Source organism: Alexandromys fortis, unplaced genomic scaffold, assembly GCF_014885135.2.
Source record: "Alexandromys fortis isolate MF-2015 unplaced genomic scaffold, M_Fortis_MF-2015_v1.1 scaffold_37, whole genome shotgun sequence".
NCBI lineage: Eukaryota > Metazoa > Chordata > Mammalia > Rodentia > Cricetidae > Alexandromys > Alexandromys fortis.
The window spans coordinates 13,086,720-13,103,118 of record NW_026067914.1 but is presented as its reverse complement, the minus strand read 5'-3'; the positions used below and the strand labels follow the sequence as shown (position 1 = coordinate 13,103,118).

The 16,399-nt window shown below is 34.9% G+C and overlaps 1 protein-coding gene across 1 annotated transcript in view; it reads right to left on the bottom strand.

Moving 5' to 3' along the window:
- Positions 1 to 16,399, bottom strand: part of Cdh12 (cadherin 12) — a 309,480-nt gene that overhangs the window by 201,027 nt on the left and 92,054 nt on the right. Inside the window, exon 2 of the mRNA XM_050139097.1 lies at positions 13,128 to 13,540. Within this exon, the coding sequence (XP_049995054.1) occupies positions 13,128 to 13,358 (231 nt within the window). The 5' untranslated portion in view covers positions 13,359 to 13,540. The remainder of the gene's footprint in view (positions 1 to 13,127; positions 13,541 to 16,399) is intronic.

Below are 16,399 nucleotides of genomic sequence, written 5' to 3'. Positions count from 1 at the left end.
CTGAGTAAGAGAAAGCTGCTTCCTTTTCCTCAATACTATAAATCTCTGGGTCAAATCCTAACATTATTTTCGACTGGTCAATGTCTCAACCAAATTATGTAAAGTTATGATGACCCTTCAGGAAGGTGCATAAGTCTCATTCTTATCCACATGAGAGACAGGAGGACTGGTTAACCCCTCAATGAGACGATATACATTTTCTTCACAGAGTTCTTGCTCTCCAATGCAATAGTTTACAAGGCTTATATTCTGTGGCTTTATTATTTTATCCATTTTTCCTAACGTTCTCAGTTCTTAATTTTTTTTTTTTTTTTGGTTTTCCATACCCATCATGTGGCAGCTTGTCTGCCATTTGGCCCAAGTACAATACTGACTTAGCTTTAAGGGAATTTTTAAATTGCTGGGCTACATCTTTCCTCTTTCAGGCAGCTGTTGAGGTATATGGCCAGTCTACACTGGGGAGTATCTCCTTTTTGTTTATTTTTTACTTCATGTTCACAGAGTTTAATTGCTATTCTTTCTTTCTTTGTTTTTATTTGTTTCAAGGTAGTTTCTCACTGTGTAGCTGGAGCTCACTGTGTAGACCTCAGAGAACTCGAACCCACTGAGATATGGCTGCCTCTGCTTTACTGAGCACTGAACATTTAAAATTGTGCTTCACCATGTCCAGCTGGTGATAAATAAATAAAATTGTTTTGCTGCCTTCATTTCACTTAGTTTATAAATTCTTTTAGGTATAAAAGTAGGAATCCCAAAATGGAGACCTCATTTTCCAAACATCTTTTAAAATGTTGAGTAGCAAATCTTCACTTTTTTGTAACAGATCAACCAACCACATTGTCATTTCACAAAATTTAATCACTCTTATGATATTTGTGTTGATTTGGATTGCTAAAATTGTCTATGTATTCTCTGATGTTATTTTACATGTTTCTGTGACTGTTATGCTTTAATGACACCAAGACAGAAATGTATGTACTTTCAGTGAAGAAAAGTATCCCTCTTCATTGTGGCTGAGTCATTCTAATCTGTTGGAACATGGAATGAAACAAGGTGATTGTTCCCACGTAAGAATAGAAGGTACCAGAAGCCTATGTTTTTCAATGTTCTATCTGGACTTATAACTGTCTTAACCTGTGCTTTTGCTTTTTCTTTCTTTCTTTCTTTCTTTCTTTCTTTCTTTCTTTCTTTCTTTCTTTCTTTCTTTCTTTTTCTTTCTTTCTTTCTTTTTCTCTTTTTCTTTCTTCCTTTCTTTCTTCTTTCTTTCTTTCTTTCTTTCTTTCTTTCTTTTCTTTCTTTTCTTCTTTCTTTCTTTTTCTCTCTCTCTCTCTCTCTCTCTCTCTCTCTCACACACACACATGCACACACATTCATTCCATATTCATTTTCATTGTATGAAGTACCTCGACTCTTCAGCTATTGTTATCCGAGGGTATGATTATGAATTGTATCTTAATTTCTGGAAATAGTTTTCTACTACTGTTATATTTAAGCATCTATTTTTTTCTACATCACATAAAATGTGAAGTGACATTATTCTTAGCATACTCCTAAGCTACATAGCCATCTATATGATATCTCCAAGCCCATTACTCAAACTAATAATTGTGATAAGAGTGGTTGATTCAAAAGTCACATGGCAAAGCAGAGAGAGAAAGGATGCCCCGAGTAAATCAGTTTCCAGCTCAAGAAACATCTATGACCTACAACTTTATTTTTTTTTTTCATTTGAAAAAGGTACTCCTTATTCCCTGTATATATAGAAAGAAGATTTCAGAAAAACAAAAACCAGAGGAAACAAACCACCTTATCTCTACTCTCATCCTTAATGGCAAAACTAAAACGCACATTGAGTTTTCAACAGGGCAGTTTCTTTCTATAAAGAAGAACTTTGCCTCGGTAAAAATGGAATACAGAATGTATGCTTGGGGATGAATGGAGAGATCCAGTAAAACTTGGAACATTGAGTTCCTAAAGTCTGATGAGGCTTTTTTGTTCCCAGTAGAACTGCCTTCAGCACTGCACACGGAGAAATTAACCTGCATTGCCTAAAGAAACTGTAATAGCCTTCCCTGAAGCAGTTTCTTTGCAGGGCTGCTGGGTTTCCACCTCACTGCTTCTTTTCTCCTAATTCTATTAGTAGAGATGGACCCAGTGGTTCCCTAAAGTTGAAGAGCAATGTGCTGTTAATGAGAAGGCACACTACACACCAAAAGAAGAATTTTTTTCTTAATTTATATAGATTAAACTCTGGAAAATACATGTGGGAAAGATTGTATAAGTGTAGATTAATGATGAAATAAAAAAATAATGTCAATGGAAATGAATCTACTAGCTCTAGGACACTAAACAGAGATTCTACTTTTAATGCTGCAGCCTGTAAAATTAGAAAGAATTCTGGCCTTTGGCTTCTTTGATTGAACAAAATGTGGAACAAAATGTTGCCCAATTAAAATGAATGCAAAGTGATTACCTGCCTTGATATATTGAAGAAAAGATATTCAAAGTTTTAAAGAAAGTATACTTTCAGAGAAGTTCCTATTATTCCCCTTCACCTACCTATGGATAGAAAGAGGAAATGGCTTTCACTATCATTATGAAAAACTGATTTGGAGGAGGAAATCCAACACGCAAGTTATCAATTTTCTGTCTACTATAAATTTAAATTGCCACTGGATTTGGTAACTTGAATGTGGTATCATTCATTGAATCTTTGAAAGCAGAATAACACTCTCAAAGTCCAAAGAAGATTTACATTGTCACTATAAGGGTTACATATAAAAAGAACAATACAGACTTTAAGCATCACCTAGGTGTGCACCCTTCTCCTAGGAATAAGACAGATGGTCATATTCAAATCTACCATCACAAAAGTAGGATGCTATTAATGCCTTATTTGACCAGAATAGCCAAGAAATTTGTACGTGAAGTGAAGGAAATGCTTAACATGGAGAGCTACCAACCTCATTTAATTTGTGGACTTGGGGCCCCATGAGTCTCAGAGTCCCTCGAGTGAGATGATGGCTGGGACTGTTTGAGAAAGGACATTACACACACACAGACACACAGACACACACACGCTATTAGTCTTTCTCAAATCTCTGGATAGTGATCTGCAGTTCTTTACTCTTAATACTGTACAACAGAAAAAATAATAATAAGACATTTCTTATAAAAGAACCAAATTGCTACTTTGTTCTCTAAGGAGCACAGAACCCATGGTGTTTAATTGATAAATGTAGTTTAACTCCAGTCTGTTCCATGGCTGTGCCTATTATCCCCACCCTTTCCTATTCTAATTGCTTCTCTAGTATAAGAATTTGTAATTGAAACAGATAGAGTCAGTGACTGGTAGAATCTCTAAATGGCTCCCCTCATCCATAGAATAAATGCTAATAAGGTGAGAAGGGTCAAGTAAAAACCATCAGTATGGCTTCTTCCCAGAAAACACTAACCCAAAAATAATGCTGAATTCCTACAGGGTTTACAATGATTAATGCTATCAACAAGGACTCAAAAGCCATGGGGCTAGAGATCCTTAGCCTCCCATTCAAATTTCCTGTTTGGCCTGTGGAGAAGACAGATGGGTTTTAGATAATGACAATGGATTATCATAAACTTAACCAGGTGGTGACTCCAATTGTAGCAACTGTACCAGATGTGATTTCATTGCTAGAACAATTAGCATATCCCCTGGTACCTGGCATAAGCTATTTATATAGAAAATGCATTTTTTTAGTACTGTGAGAAATAACTAAGTTAGCAGTTTGCTTCATGTTTGCAGGGCAAACAGAATAGCCTACTATTCTGTCTTAGAAGTGTTTAAAAATCGTTTTAAATCTGAAGTTCTTTATGATAATAAAGTTAATAGGAATTCTGATCGTGTTCATTCACTAAACACAATGGTAGCCTATTACATAGATAAAGTTTGCTGATTAGATATAGAGAATACAATATAGCATGTGTTCTAGACTTTAATTTTTTAATCTGTGAATAAGATGTGAAGCAAATCTGGCAGAAAGTCAAAAGGATTCTACTTCATTGAAATCTGTAGTGTTCTAATGCCTTGGAGCGTGTTGAGATCTCTCTGCTGCAATGATACTGATACATGCATTGTTGACTGACCAAATTAATGGCGTGAAACTGACAGCCTTCATGGATGTTTGGAAGAACATATTTCTCTTTTGGCTGCTATTTTTCCTACTTACCTAGAAAATCAATGAGCTCCCATTTATTTTTGTTTGCTTTCTGTTGTTTTGTTTTGGTTTTGGTTTCAATTTGCAATGTCTCCCATGGAACCATAACTTGAAGTCTTTGTCCATATTGGGTATACTTTGGGTAGGCTATAGAGCCTAGATGGTGGAGGCATGCTTGTATGGGGTGGAACTTGGGTCATACCAAATTATCTGGTTTGGACCTGTGTTTCATTTTTTCTGATCAAACATGACGCAATAAGCCCCTACTAAAAACTCCTGACTTCATGAACTTTGACAACTCTGCAATGTGAAGCAATGCCCTGCCGCCAATGATGAGTGGGAAATCACAGAATCCAAGGATTAAAATCAATTTTGCTTTTTTTTTGATACTTAGATGAAAATGACATGTAATAGTTATTATAAGTTGGGATCCAAACTAAAGGTTTTAAGGTAAGTTCAATTTTTGTCATTTTTTTTATTGAGAAAAGGAAAAAAAAAGTTTCCGCCTCCTCCCAGCCTCCCATTTCCCTCCCCCTCCTCCCGCCCTTCTCTCCCTCCCCCCACTCCTCTCCCCCTCCCTCTCCAGTCCAAAGGCAGGAACCCTGACTGCTCTTTGTCATTTTTTTAAAAAAAAAATTATGTCATTCTTGACTGAGGGTATATGAATACAGCAGATGTAATGATACTTAAATTCAGTGGCTTAAAGAACTGCGTGGACTCTGATTGGTTCGTATGGGTAAATTGCATATTCACTATCCCTGAAGATTTTGAAACAAAACCCTATTTCCTTTATGAATATTTACTCTATTGTGAAAACAGGTTGTGCTTTAGACATTTATCTACCTGATAGAAGTTATTGTGTAACTTGATGTATGATATCTATATATATATATATATATATGTATATATATATCATATGTTAATTTATACGTGTGTGTGTGTAATGCTTTTTGATCAACTTTATCCACATATTTCACAATGGAATTCTTCTCTTACACCCTTTTTATATTTCTCTCTCTTTCTCAAATTCACTGGGTTCCCTTTGTACAGCTGGTAAGTGCTTGCCTTTAAGGCAGTCTAGAGAACGTAAATCTTTCAAGGGCTAAATCCCTGAAGAAAGTTCACTCTTTTTCCCCAGAAATCTCCAATTACAAATTGTTTCTCAGCTAGAGACAGATTTGTCATTTTTTTCTACATTTATGCTGGTAATTTGAACTGGCTTGATCTTGTGAAAGTCTGATTTATTCCTTCACAGTTGCTGTGAGTTTCTGGTTACAATAGCCCTGCCACACCCAGTAAATACTGTCTTGCCACAAATGCTCACTGCTTCTCCATTTACACTCTTCTTGCCTCCTCATCTTCAATAATACCAATGGTTTGTGTTATGGGGTGTGATGTAAATGACCCCCTTAGAGCTAAGAGCACTGCTATATTTTTCTCTGATTTTGTGCAGTTTTGACATTAACATTAATTCATGATTGGTACTGTTAACTCACAAAAACATCACTGACTATATATGTTATAAGTCCTAGAAGAGAATCTAATATTATTGTTAGCCTAAATTCCATCTGAGTTAATTTTTTAAATGAAAATAATGAAAAGTTGTTAATAAATATAACTTACAAATACATATACTACTGACTTTTTACAATGAATTATTAAATATTAATTTTAGTAAATTATAATATAAATCTACTAGCATTCACTCTCAGTTCTGAGTATATAATTGTTTTCTCTTTAAAATATGCTTTAATTATAATGCAATTATATCATTTTTCTCCATCCTTTTTCCCTTCTATCCTATCCCTGGTATTCCCTCTTAAACCCGTCTTCTGAACCCCACTGCAAGTTGATAGCCTTTTTTATTATTATTGCTACACATGTACATAATACATGTGTATGTCTGTATATATGTGTGCGTGTAAAACTTTTGTTGTTGTTGTTTTCTATGTGTATATTGTTTCAGAGATGTTTATTTTCCATGGGAAAATTTATCAGAGGGCTCATCCTTGAGAGATGCTAATTTTACTTTTCCCAGCATTTATTAGTTTCCAGCATTGATTGGTTCTTTTTCTAGTGGTAAGACTATGTGAAATTTCTCCCCTTCCACAGTAACTGATCCATCAATATTGTCATCATTCCAGTTTTACTTAGCAGCTATTCCTAGACAAACCTTACCACGCAGATTTCTAGATATTCTGTCCTTACATTCTTTCCACTCTCTTTTCTATGATGTTTTCTAACAATAGATACAAGAGCTGCCATGAAATTGTATCAGTTGGGTCAGGGCCCCGGACAGTCTTTTGTAGTTTTCTGTGGTGGACTGCATTCACCCTAAGAAGAGATAAGCTACATTCACTCATCTAAGAAACACATCTGCACAAAGTGTGTTTCTAGACTGTAGGCTAAGTTTATCTCTTTGTACCTGTAGATTAGCTCACCTCTCATCTCTTATCAGAGAAGCTTTTCTGCTCAGTAGATGTAAATATACACAGAAACCCACAACTGTTCAACTACAGAAAATTGCTAATAGTCATATGTGTGTTTTAAGACTGACAGCCTGGGATTGGAAAATTTATGGGTGAGGTAGCCTTTGCTGAATACGAATACTACTCTCAGCAGTCAGGGAGTTCCTTTATTTATGGGTGGGACTTCATGAGATTTTCCTATCCACGTTGACATGTCTATAGTTATATTACATGTTTTATTTAGACAACATTGTTGAGAGATTTCACACAGAAAGCTTCCCTTTTATGTATAAAAAGATGCGATCTCAAAGCAGACTTCTAAAGACTTTGCCTCTTACCATCTATTTATCTTTAGTTTTAGTTATTTAGTTAGGTTTCCCGTGCCTGGGGCTTAATGATTGCATTGTAGATGAATCCATTGGGTTTGGACAAAATGCAGTCAGTTGTCCTCTACATTTTCTCAGCTGTAAATTCCTATTATAGTATCCACCTGCTGCAAAGAGAAACATCACTAAGAGAAGTGAAAGCAGAATTGATCTTTAGATATAAGGATATGAGAATAGAATGTGAATAATAGAATTCAGTTAGAAATTATACTGGCTTGGGAAAGTGGAAGTGGTATGCTATTCTTTAAAGTTAATGACATTCCCAGGTATAAGTCTTTAGTTGGCTAGATTCAAAATATTGAACATGATTTTCCTCCTATGGAGTCTTAAGAACAATACAACAAATGTTGGCTTACTCAAGGTAAATATTTCTTGATTGCAACACTGGAGATACATTGTGATCATTTCTGTTGTCGACAGATTTGATATCTTCCTAAGACAGCTTGCATATCATCTTCTAATACTATGAGAACTGATTATATGTGTATACACATGTAAACATATACTTATAAAATTATGAACTTGGTTCCTGGAAATAGTGCTAAACTCAGTGTTTCATAATTTTTTACTGTATGATTATATGTGCACACACATATTATTATATATGAAATATAACTTTACTAATAAATATGAGAAGTTATTATTTTTGCTTTTTCGAGATCTTTAACTTGTCTTTCTCTTTTTCTTTGTGTTATCCATTCTCTGCTTTTAATATCCTGAATCCTGTTGTCTTTTTCCATTTCTTGACTCATGGTACAGGTGGCCTACGAATCTTCCTTTTTTGAGGTGATTCTGCCACACCCCAACTCCACATACTTCACTTTTACTTGCCTTTGTTCTGTGATTCCTCAAGGTTATATACACACCCATCAAAATATTAGACCTATGCAGGACAATTAAGAAAGAACATGCCTTGTTTGTTATTATGTCTGGGTCTGGATTAACTCATCCTGTATAACATTTTCCATGTCTACCTATATAAAAAGTTCATTTTGTTACATCTGAATGCTATAACTCTGCGTGAATACATGCCACATTTTCACTATCTGTTAATCAGTTTAAGGTTGTTTCCATTTCCTAGCTATTATGAATAAAGTGACAACATGGCTGCACAACTGTCTCTGGAGTAGATTTTGGGTCTTCAGGGCATATAACAAGGAGTATTACAACTGGTTAATATGATAGTTTTATTTCTAGCTTTTGGGGAATTTTTCTCAGTGATACCGACATTAGCTTTACCCATTTGAAATCCTGCCAACAGTGAAGTAGGACTCACTTTTCTCTATATTCTCATTAGCATTTGTTGTCAGTTACTAGAAAATGTCCATTTTGCCCACGCATTTTACAGTTTTCTGGAGAAAAGGCCAGTGTGTCTTCTCTTGCTTGTGTGTAGGATATCTGTGTCATATTAGGTACTTGTATGACTTTGTTAAGTCTTTTATCTACACTAATCCCCTAAGAATGATTCTTTTGAGAACACTACTGCTCAATTGTGTATTAAAATTGAATGTTTTTATATTTCTATAGTTCCATACTTTTAAAAAAAATGGATTCACATTTCTGGGTGTACTAAAATATGCCTCCCTAAGATCAATGTGGTCTTTGAAAGCTCAAGGCTTATAAAGACCATTGCATTATACATTTGCAAGGAAGAAAAATATCTTTCAAGACTTATCTCAGGTTCTTTCATATCTGTGAATCTTTCTTGAATTCCTCAACATCCTGCATATAATCTCATCCTTTGCGTTTTTTTGTTTGTTTGTTTGTTTTTGTTTTTTTTTGTTTGTTTGTTTTTTCAAGACAGGGTTTCTCTGTGGTTTTGGAGCCTGTCCTGGAACTAGCTCTTGTAGAACAGGCTGGTCTCGAACTCACAGAGATCCGCCTGCCTCTGCCTCCCAAGTGCTGTATCAACACAATCACTAAGAATGTGTGAATTGTACTATATACAGAAAATTATTGAAATTATGTCACTTGAGAAAAATATTTTCTAGTACAATAAAATATGCCTAATTGAATTAAAATATAAGTTTTAGAATATTCTAGTTATTCATGGAGTTACCTCATTTTTAGTGTCTTGGTTTTCTTATGTTCAAAATACAGATACTAATAACATCCTTCATAATTCTATTTTGAAGGTTATGCAAGTTTATCTATATAAAGCAATTAAAACAGTGCCCAAAGGAAGCATTTAATAAATTTTACCTATTATAATTGCAACCTGGTGACCTTCATATTTCCATTTAGCCCACAATATTTAATGCTGTCTCAAGTTATAATGCATTCTGCATTAAAAATATGGTGGAAAAGCAGTGTCTATAAGTGATTCAGTTTTGTCTATTTCTTTTGGAAAATACAAATTGAAGAAATACTGTCAGCTGCAGTCTATCCCAATTGTTAAAATGACAAGTTGAAATTTTCCGTAAGATTAAGTAGGCAGTATTTTCTTGGAGCATATGCCAAAACTATGTCAGAACAGTGACTTTTCCCTGTGCAAATCCAAGTAATTATGTTTTAATCTGCATATATTCTAAGTTTTTGTTCTTATTACTTTCCTTTCTTTTTGCTTTTGCTTTAACTGATAAATTCATAAAATATATTTTGTAGATGAAACTGATATCTATATTACAATTCAGATATTATATAAGCTTATATTTATCCTGGGTATATTACTAAATGAAAAAGTTATTTTTGTGGAAAGGACTGCCATTTTCGAAGAATATTACTCCACCTTATTTGAATAGAAATAAACTAATTAACCATAAGCCATGCCATAGTTTGATTCCCCATGATCAGGTGCCAAACTCAGTATCTGCCAACATTAAGACTAAAGTCTTCAGTACCAATGTTTATGGTGTATAAGCTGTGCCAGCATCTCATTTGACTAGATTGTGTGAGGCCATCTTGGTGTAAAGCTTTATTAAGCTCAATATCTCTCCAAAAGTTTTCAATAGAAGTAATCTGATAATTATGTTTTTCTTTTATGTTATTTCTAAAAAGATACCAAATCTCGATCTGAGTCTTGTTGACAGTAGTCAGCAGACCACTGTGCTGAGTATTCTTTAATGTTCCACTTTCCTTGTTCCTGAATCATTTATTATTTAAGCTAATTAACCTTTCTAAAACCACACTCAAAGTCTTTCTAAAAATAAAAGGAATGTAAATATGTTTATGTCTGGGTACACATATGCATACAATGTCGTGAATTAATCTCTCTGCTGTCATAATTCTATTCCCAAATCCAAAAGCATCAACATGGAGTTAATCAAACTTTAATTAGTTTTCTTGTGGAAAAGAAATCTTGGCAACTGATGTCTCATTAATTTAGAAACACAGTTTGGTATGATAGCCGAGTATTCTTAGCACCTATTACAATGAGAATTCATATATCTATAGAAAATGGTGATATTTACACAGAAAAATTTAAATATTAGACATACTCCTTTTTAATCCAACTCACAAGTAATTAATCCTCCAGTCAACTAAATAAATTCTATACTGTCATTTTAATTCTGAAGATGAAATTCTAAAATCTCAAGCAATAGTTTTGAAACTAAATTCCTAGATCCAATTTATTTGTATGCATTGGGCGAGGAAATGATACTCTACCAAGGAAAGCGTGCACACACACACACACACACACACACAATCATTCCAAAATTTTCTACAAATTTATACTTTTATCACCTTCAATTCTGGTAACTAATATCCATGTATCGGTCTCAGTCAAAAACAAAGAATAAGTTAATCTCTTTAGTCTTTTGATATGAAATATCAGGTGATGTCAGAAAGCGTAAGCAGAGCTAAAATGGTTGATGTTGTGGAGATTTTGAAAATCATACTCTTCTTTCATTACCTTGTATTTCTAATTCTAATAAATAAATAAATAAATAAATAAATAAATAAATAAATAAATAAGAGTAGTGTAAAAGAGCTACATGAAATAATCATAACCTAAAGTATTTATATTAACATTTAGGCTTATATGATAGGATTGAGGGATCATATAAATGTCCACCTTGTGTATTACACTCAGAGACTTCTGCCTTCTAGAGTTACAGCCTCAAAATTGTCCGAGAGTTTTGTTATTGTTAGTGCACTATTGTAAGCAGTGAGGGTAACCTGTTTTGAATTGAACTTTTGGGCTTCAATGACTTTATTTTTTGTGAGTTCTATGTTCCACACAGTTCATGGGTTTTCAGAATGCTTAGAAAAATATTGATCAGATACCATGATTTCTGTACTTATTCCAAGTTATTTTATGGCAATTGTTGCAAATTTAGTTTGTAGTTTTACTTTAAGTTCATGTCATTCAATCAGCAGGTTGCAGTAACATATTTATGAATTTATACATGTGTGTGTGTGCATTTGTGTGTATGTGTGGTAATAATAAGCAAAGAGCAAAAGACCAAAAATGTGAGAAGTCAGGGCAATATGGAGAATTGGAGATTAATGTAATAATATTTTAATAACAGTTCCTTTTAAAAAATAAAAAGTCACATGATTACGTAAAAGTAATTACTTTCTTAAGGGAAAAGGGTTTTTTTGTTTTTTAGAAAAGCATACATTCTATATATTCTTAAATATGTAAATTGTAACAAAAAATTAGCAAAAATATTCATGCAGTTCCTAGACATTTTAGGTAGAATTATCTTGCATAGGTCCTCCAAACTCCTAAATGATTACATCTTCAAAGATTTTAACTGGACTGAAAATAAAATGGTACAATTAAATGTAGTGTACTGTGCCAGCAAGATATTAGAGGAGCAACCACAGTCTGGTAAACATGGTAGTCAGAAGAATGGATCTGGCCTGGGTGAAGACCCAATATTCCTGTTTTTCTAGTCAATCACTTGAATAAAGGAATACCAACTACCCTTCAGAAAGGAGAGAGCATCAGTAGAATAGAAGGGGCCCTCACCATAAGACATGCTAAACAGATATGTAGATTAATTCCTGTCCCCATGCATAAGACCCATCAGCCAATTTGAGGGCACATGAGTTTTGCTGGGTTTCCCCACTTTGCTCAGAAGGCTAGATTAATTTTCCATTTTCAGTTTTCAGCCTCTTCTTGCCAGTGCTTTCAGGAATATAAGGAAGGCTGCCATGTGGCAGAACTCTATGTCAGCAACTGAAAAGACTTTCTACTTTGTATTTATTTTGCTGTGTTTGCTTGTTTGTTATTTATTATTTTCTTCTCCACTCTTATCTTCCATACTGTTATGAAGCTTCTGAGATTTACTGTTTGCCTGCTTTGGGATTTTTTTTCTTTTAAATTCTAATTTTAACAGGACTAAAAAATGTGGTAAGAGTAAGTGTAATGTGCAAGTCAGGAAGAAAGAGAGCAAGAAGTGAGAGAAAGACAGAGATAGATAGATAGATAGATAGATAGATAGATAGATAGATAGATAGATAGATAGATAGATAGAGATAGAGAGATAGATATAACTTGACTATACAGTGCCAAGCATGGTGACCTGAGTTTAATCCTTGGACCCTACCTGGTGGACAAAGATAGTAGTAGACTCAATCAAATTGTCCTTTGACCTCATTCACATATTCTTTTGTATTTGTGCTCAGACATGTGTACACATAGAAAAAAATAAATAAATTTTAGAGAACTGTTGCTGAAACCAGACCATGATAAAAAATGTATTAGAAATGAATTCTATGTAGTATGTTACAGTTTAAAGGGTAAAGAGTAAGGACATAACACCATTAGGAAGAACTAACACTTTCAACTTATAGTATTTATGCATGACCATTTGTCCTTGAGTCTGGAAATGGATGACTATTACAGACTGTCAATCAACACTAATGCACTATTCCTATTCTTTCGATGTAATATAAGCCTTTCAAATTCTTGTCATCAAAACTGGGAACAGAATATAAACTATCTTAACAAACCCATGGGGGATTGGAAAATAGAAGCAAAGAGGGAGAAAGGGATATTGCAAGGCTTACTCAGGCTAGACTCAGGAAAAAGAACCATTTTCTGGTCACTGCAACGCATCCATACACAATACACATTTCATTCTCCCCTTCCTATCAAGTGGTTGCCAAAAGAAACCCAGCATTACCTTTCCCACATATTGAGGTTCGGAGCCCATGTATTCTTCCAGCACAAAAAATTGATTCCATACCCAGCCACGTTTAACCCGTTGGAAATGGGGTTGTCTCCCCGGCAGGTGGATAACATTTTCTTTTGGTTGTGTGGCTAAAGTCTGTTGTGGCTGTGGCTGAAGTGGTGTTAGGAGACCTCCATCAAACAGGATCCAGAGAAGCAGGCATAAAGAGTTCCTTGTAAGCATTGGCAAAGACTTTCTCCCACGGTAGAGTAATAAATACTCCAGTACTTAATGTGGAGTCGTAGGATCCAGGGTTGAGGTGTCTGTGGCTGTGACCACTGGGATTTCCGTTTTAGTGGAGAGACAGTAATTCACACATTGATGCTCTGGAGCTTTTTTCTTTATTACATTCCATCTAAAGAGACCTAGAAAAACAGATCAACAAACATCCATCAAGTTTGTGAAACTCCATAGTGACTTTCATAGAAACTATCACTGTATCTTATTTAAAAAATGTGATTAATTGAGGAGTGGCTGACCCACTTCACCAGTTAGTTTAGATTAATTACCTTACGACTGTTTTCTACACACTGCTTCTCATTCTGTGTCCGTTAATAATTTTTTTAATGTGCTGATAGCACACCCATTTCATAGAATAAATGGTATAATACAGAAGTTTAAACTGTACCCAGGATCTACAATTTAGACAAACATAAGCAGGATTTATTTTGGCAGTAGAAACCTGGGATTCACACCCATAAGTATTATACTCTGTTACTGAGTTGTCAATTAATAAGAAAGCTGTTTCAATAAGGAAGAGGTTAAACTCCTAGCAAAAGAGAATATTTGCTTGAAAGCCTAACCAAATTATTTCCACAAAACTGAGCAGGTGTTTTATTTAGTATTGAACACCTTACATTTTCATGGGTCCTCTTTGCTCTTCTGTGAAACAGAAACTTTTCAGCCACCAGGTTAATATACACACTTTGAAGGAAAGAAATCTTGTATTCTCACCTTTCACCCTTGGGATGTGAGGAGAATGCATAATTCTAGGAAGTAGCAGGAAAAGAATCACTCTTTGACAGGAGTGGTGCATTCCCATGATTGGAAAATGGCTGCCAATTCTCAAAGGGCTCCTAACAGCTCAGCTAATCAGCCCAGCAAGGTGGCAGAGGAGCGCTAATCCTGGGAGGAAGTGTGGCACAGAGAAGGTAAGGTCACTTCCAGCTGTGCCTGGCTTCTTTATAGCTAATCTGAAATGTGAATGCAGTTCTGGGGTCAGAGTTTTGGGTTCACAGGCTGCCTGATCTCCCTGATAGCTGAAGAACCTATGGATGACCTCCAGACTTGGAATCCTTAAAAATAATAAATAGGGTAATTAAATAATTAATAGACAAACATGCTTTGGAGGAAGACACATTTGTGCTATGTCTAAAAAGAAATCGTGCCACAGTTTTGTGATAGGGAACTGTCAAGTGGTATTTGCACTGCAGAAATACAGTGCACATATTTCATCCTTGTTTAGAGCTTTAAAGAGGTATATGCAGCTGTTTTAAATTCCACTCCTTTAGAACAGGTATTCGAGTTCATTCTGTGCTAATCTCATTGTTTTACGACCGTAATCTCCATCTGAAATCATTTTAAGTTTTCACAATTTCAGTAAGCAAATCAACAAATGTTTTTAGTCCGTGATGGCCATTTCAGCAGATCCGAGTCTCTGGTCACACATGGGCTTTTAAAACACTACTAGATCACAGCACTGAATGCAAGCGAATTGGAAAAAGTCTGTTTTTGTTTGTTTGTTTGTTTTAGGGGGTGGGCATTTTATTTTTATTTTGTTTTGTTTTGCTTTTAGAGGAATTAGAAACAACTTATAGTTGTATAACATATGAGGAAAGTTATCAAGCAATTAACATGAGTATACTTCCCCCATGCCCAAAGGTATTGTGCTAAACGTAATAGCAGGCCTATACTCTGTATTCAAGCATCTATAGAATCATAAAAGAGATGTAATCCTTATGAAGGGCATTGCAACAGCTATGCTTTATCCCATGTGCCGTGTCTCACATGAACTGTTTAAAAATGTATGCTTGTCTATTATTCTTAATCTCGGGTAGAGCCAGACTTTACAAAGATTTCCATGGCCTGGTGTGGGTCAGGGGCGGCAAACATCCTTTTAGCAGAGGCAAGAGTGGAAAAGCAGACATCATATATCAGAACAGTGGAGCAGTGTGTGAGACACACACTGACAAAAACCCTTTCTCTAACTGTATCTCCAGAGCCAGAGGAGAAATCAGCAGTGCACTTCCTTAATAAAGGACCGACTGCCTATAAATTACAGTGGAAAACGTTTCTCCCCATAGGGTGGAATTTATTAAGATCAATTTTAAACACAATTCTAGATTATTTGTAGCACTTGAATACTGTCCGTTATTAAACAATTATTCAGTGATGAATAATACAAATATTAGTAGTTTGTAGTCTATGTTAAATAAGAATTCTATAAGATTATTTTTCAGGAACTTTAATTACAAATAAGGAACAATTTTCTTTACCTCTTCTTTTGTTAAATGCCTTGTTAATTTGCAATAGTAACTGGAAGTGAAATTTATTAAAGTTAGCAGAAATTGAGCTGTAATTCCCTCCTAGTCTATACCTGGCAAGAAAACTGTTATAATTTTGAAATTATTTTGATACTGAACATAAAATAGGTTTCCTTTCATGATATTTTGCCTTAAATATAATATAAAATGTGATTTACTTTATAAATTGTGTCATTTGGATCTTTTATTTTATTCTGATATAAACAATAAACTCTTAAGGATTCTAGGAAAACCCAGTAATTCAAGAGTGTAACTGATCAAAAATATTGTTTGAAGATTTTAACTTGTATGTTTATGGAAACTTCTCTCTACAGTCTCATATTAAAGTTGCACTTGGGTTAAGTTAAATGGCTAAGAATACACAGAACTTTGTGGGACTTGATTTAACTTAACTGGAAGGAAAGTCTGTGAGATACTTATGGTAGAAAAACCTTAACTCTTCTGTTTTAAAAACAGCAGTGGATCATTTCAGGTTCCCTATCCTCCGCTTCCCAAGGGACTAACTGGGGACATCGCCTTGGGCTCCTGGGAGCCACTCTAGGTTCAAGTCTCTTGCCAACCCTAAGGTGGCTCCCTTAACTAAGATATGTGCTTCCCTGCTCCCCTATCCAACCTTCCTTTATCCCAATCTTCCTGTTTCTCCAAGTTCCCCCAATCCTCCCCTTCTCACTTTTCTCTCCC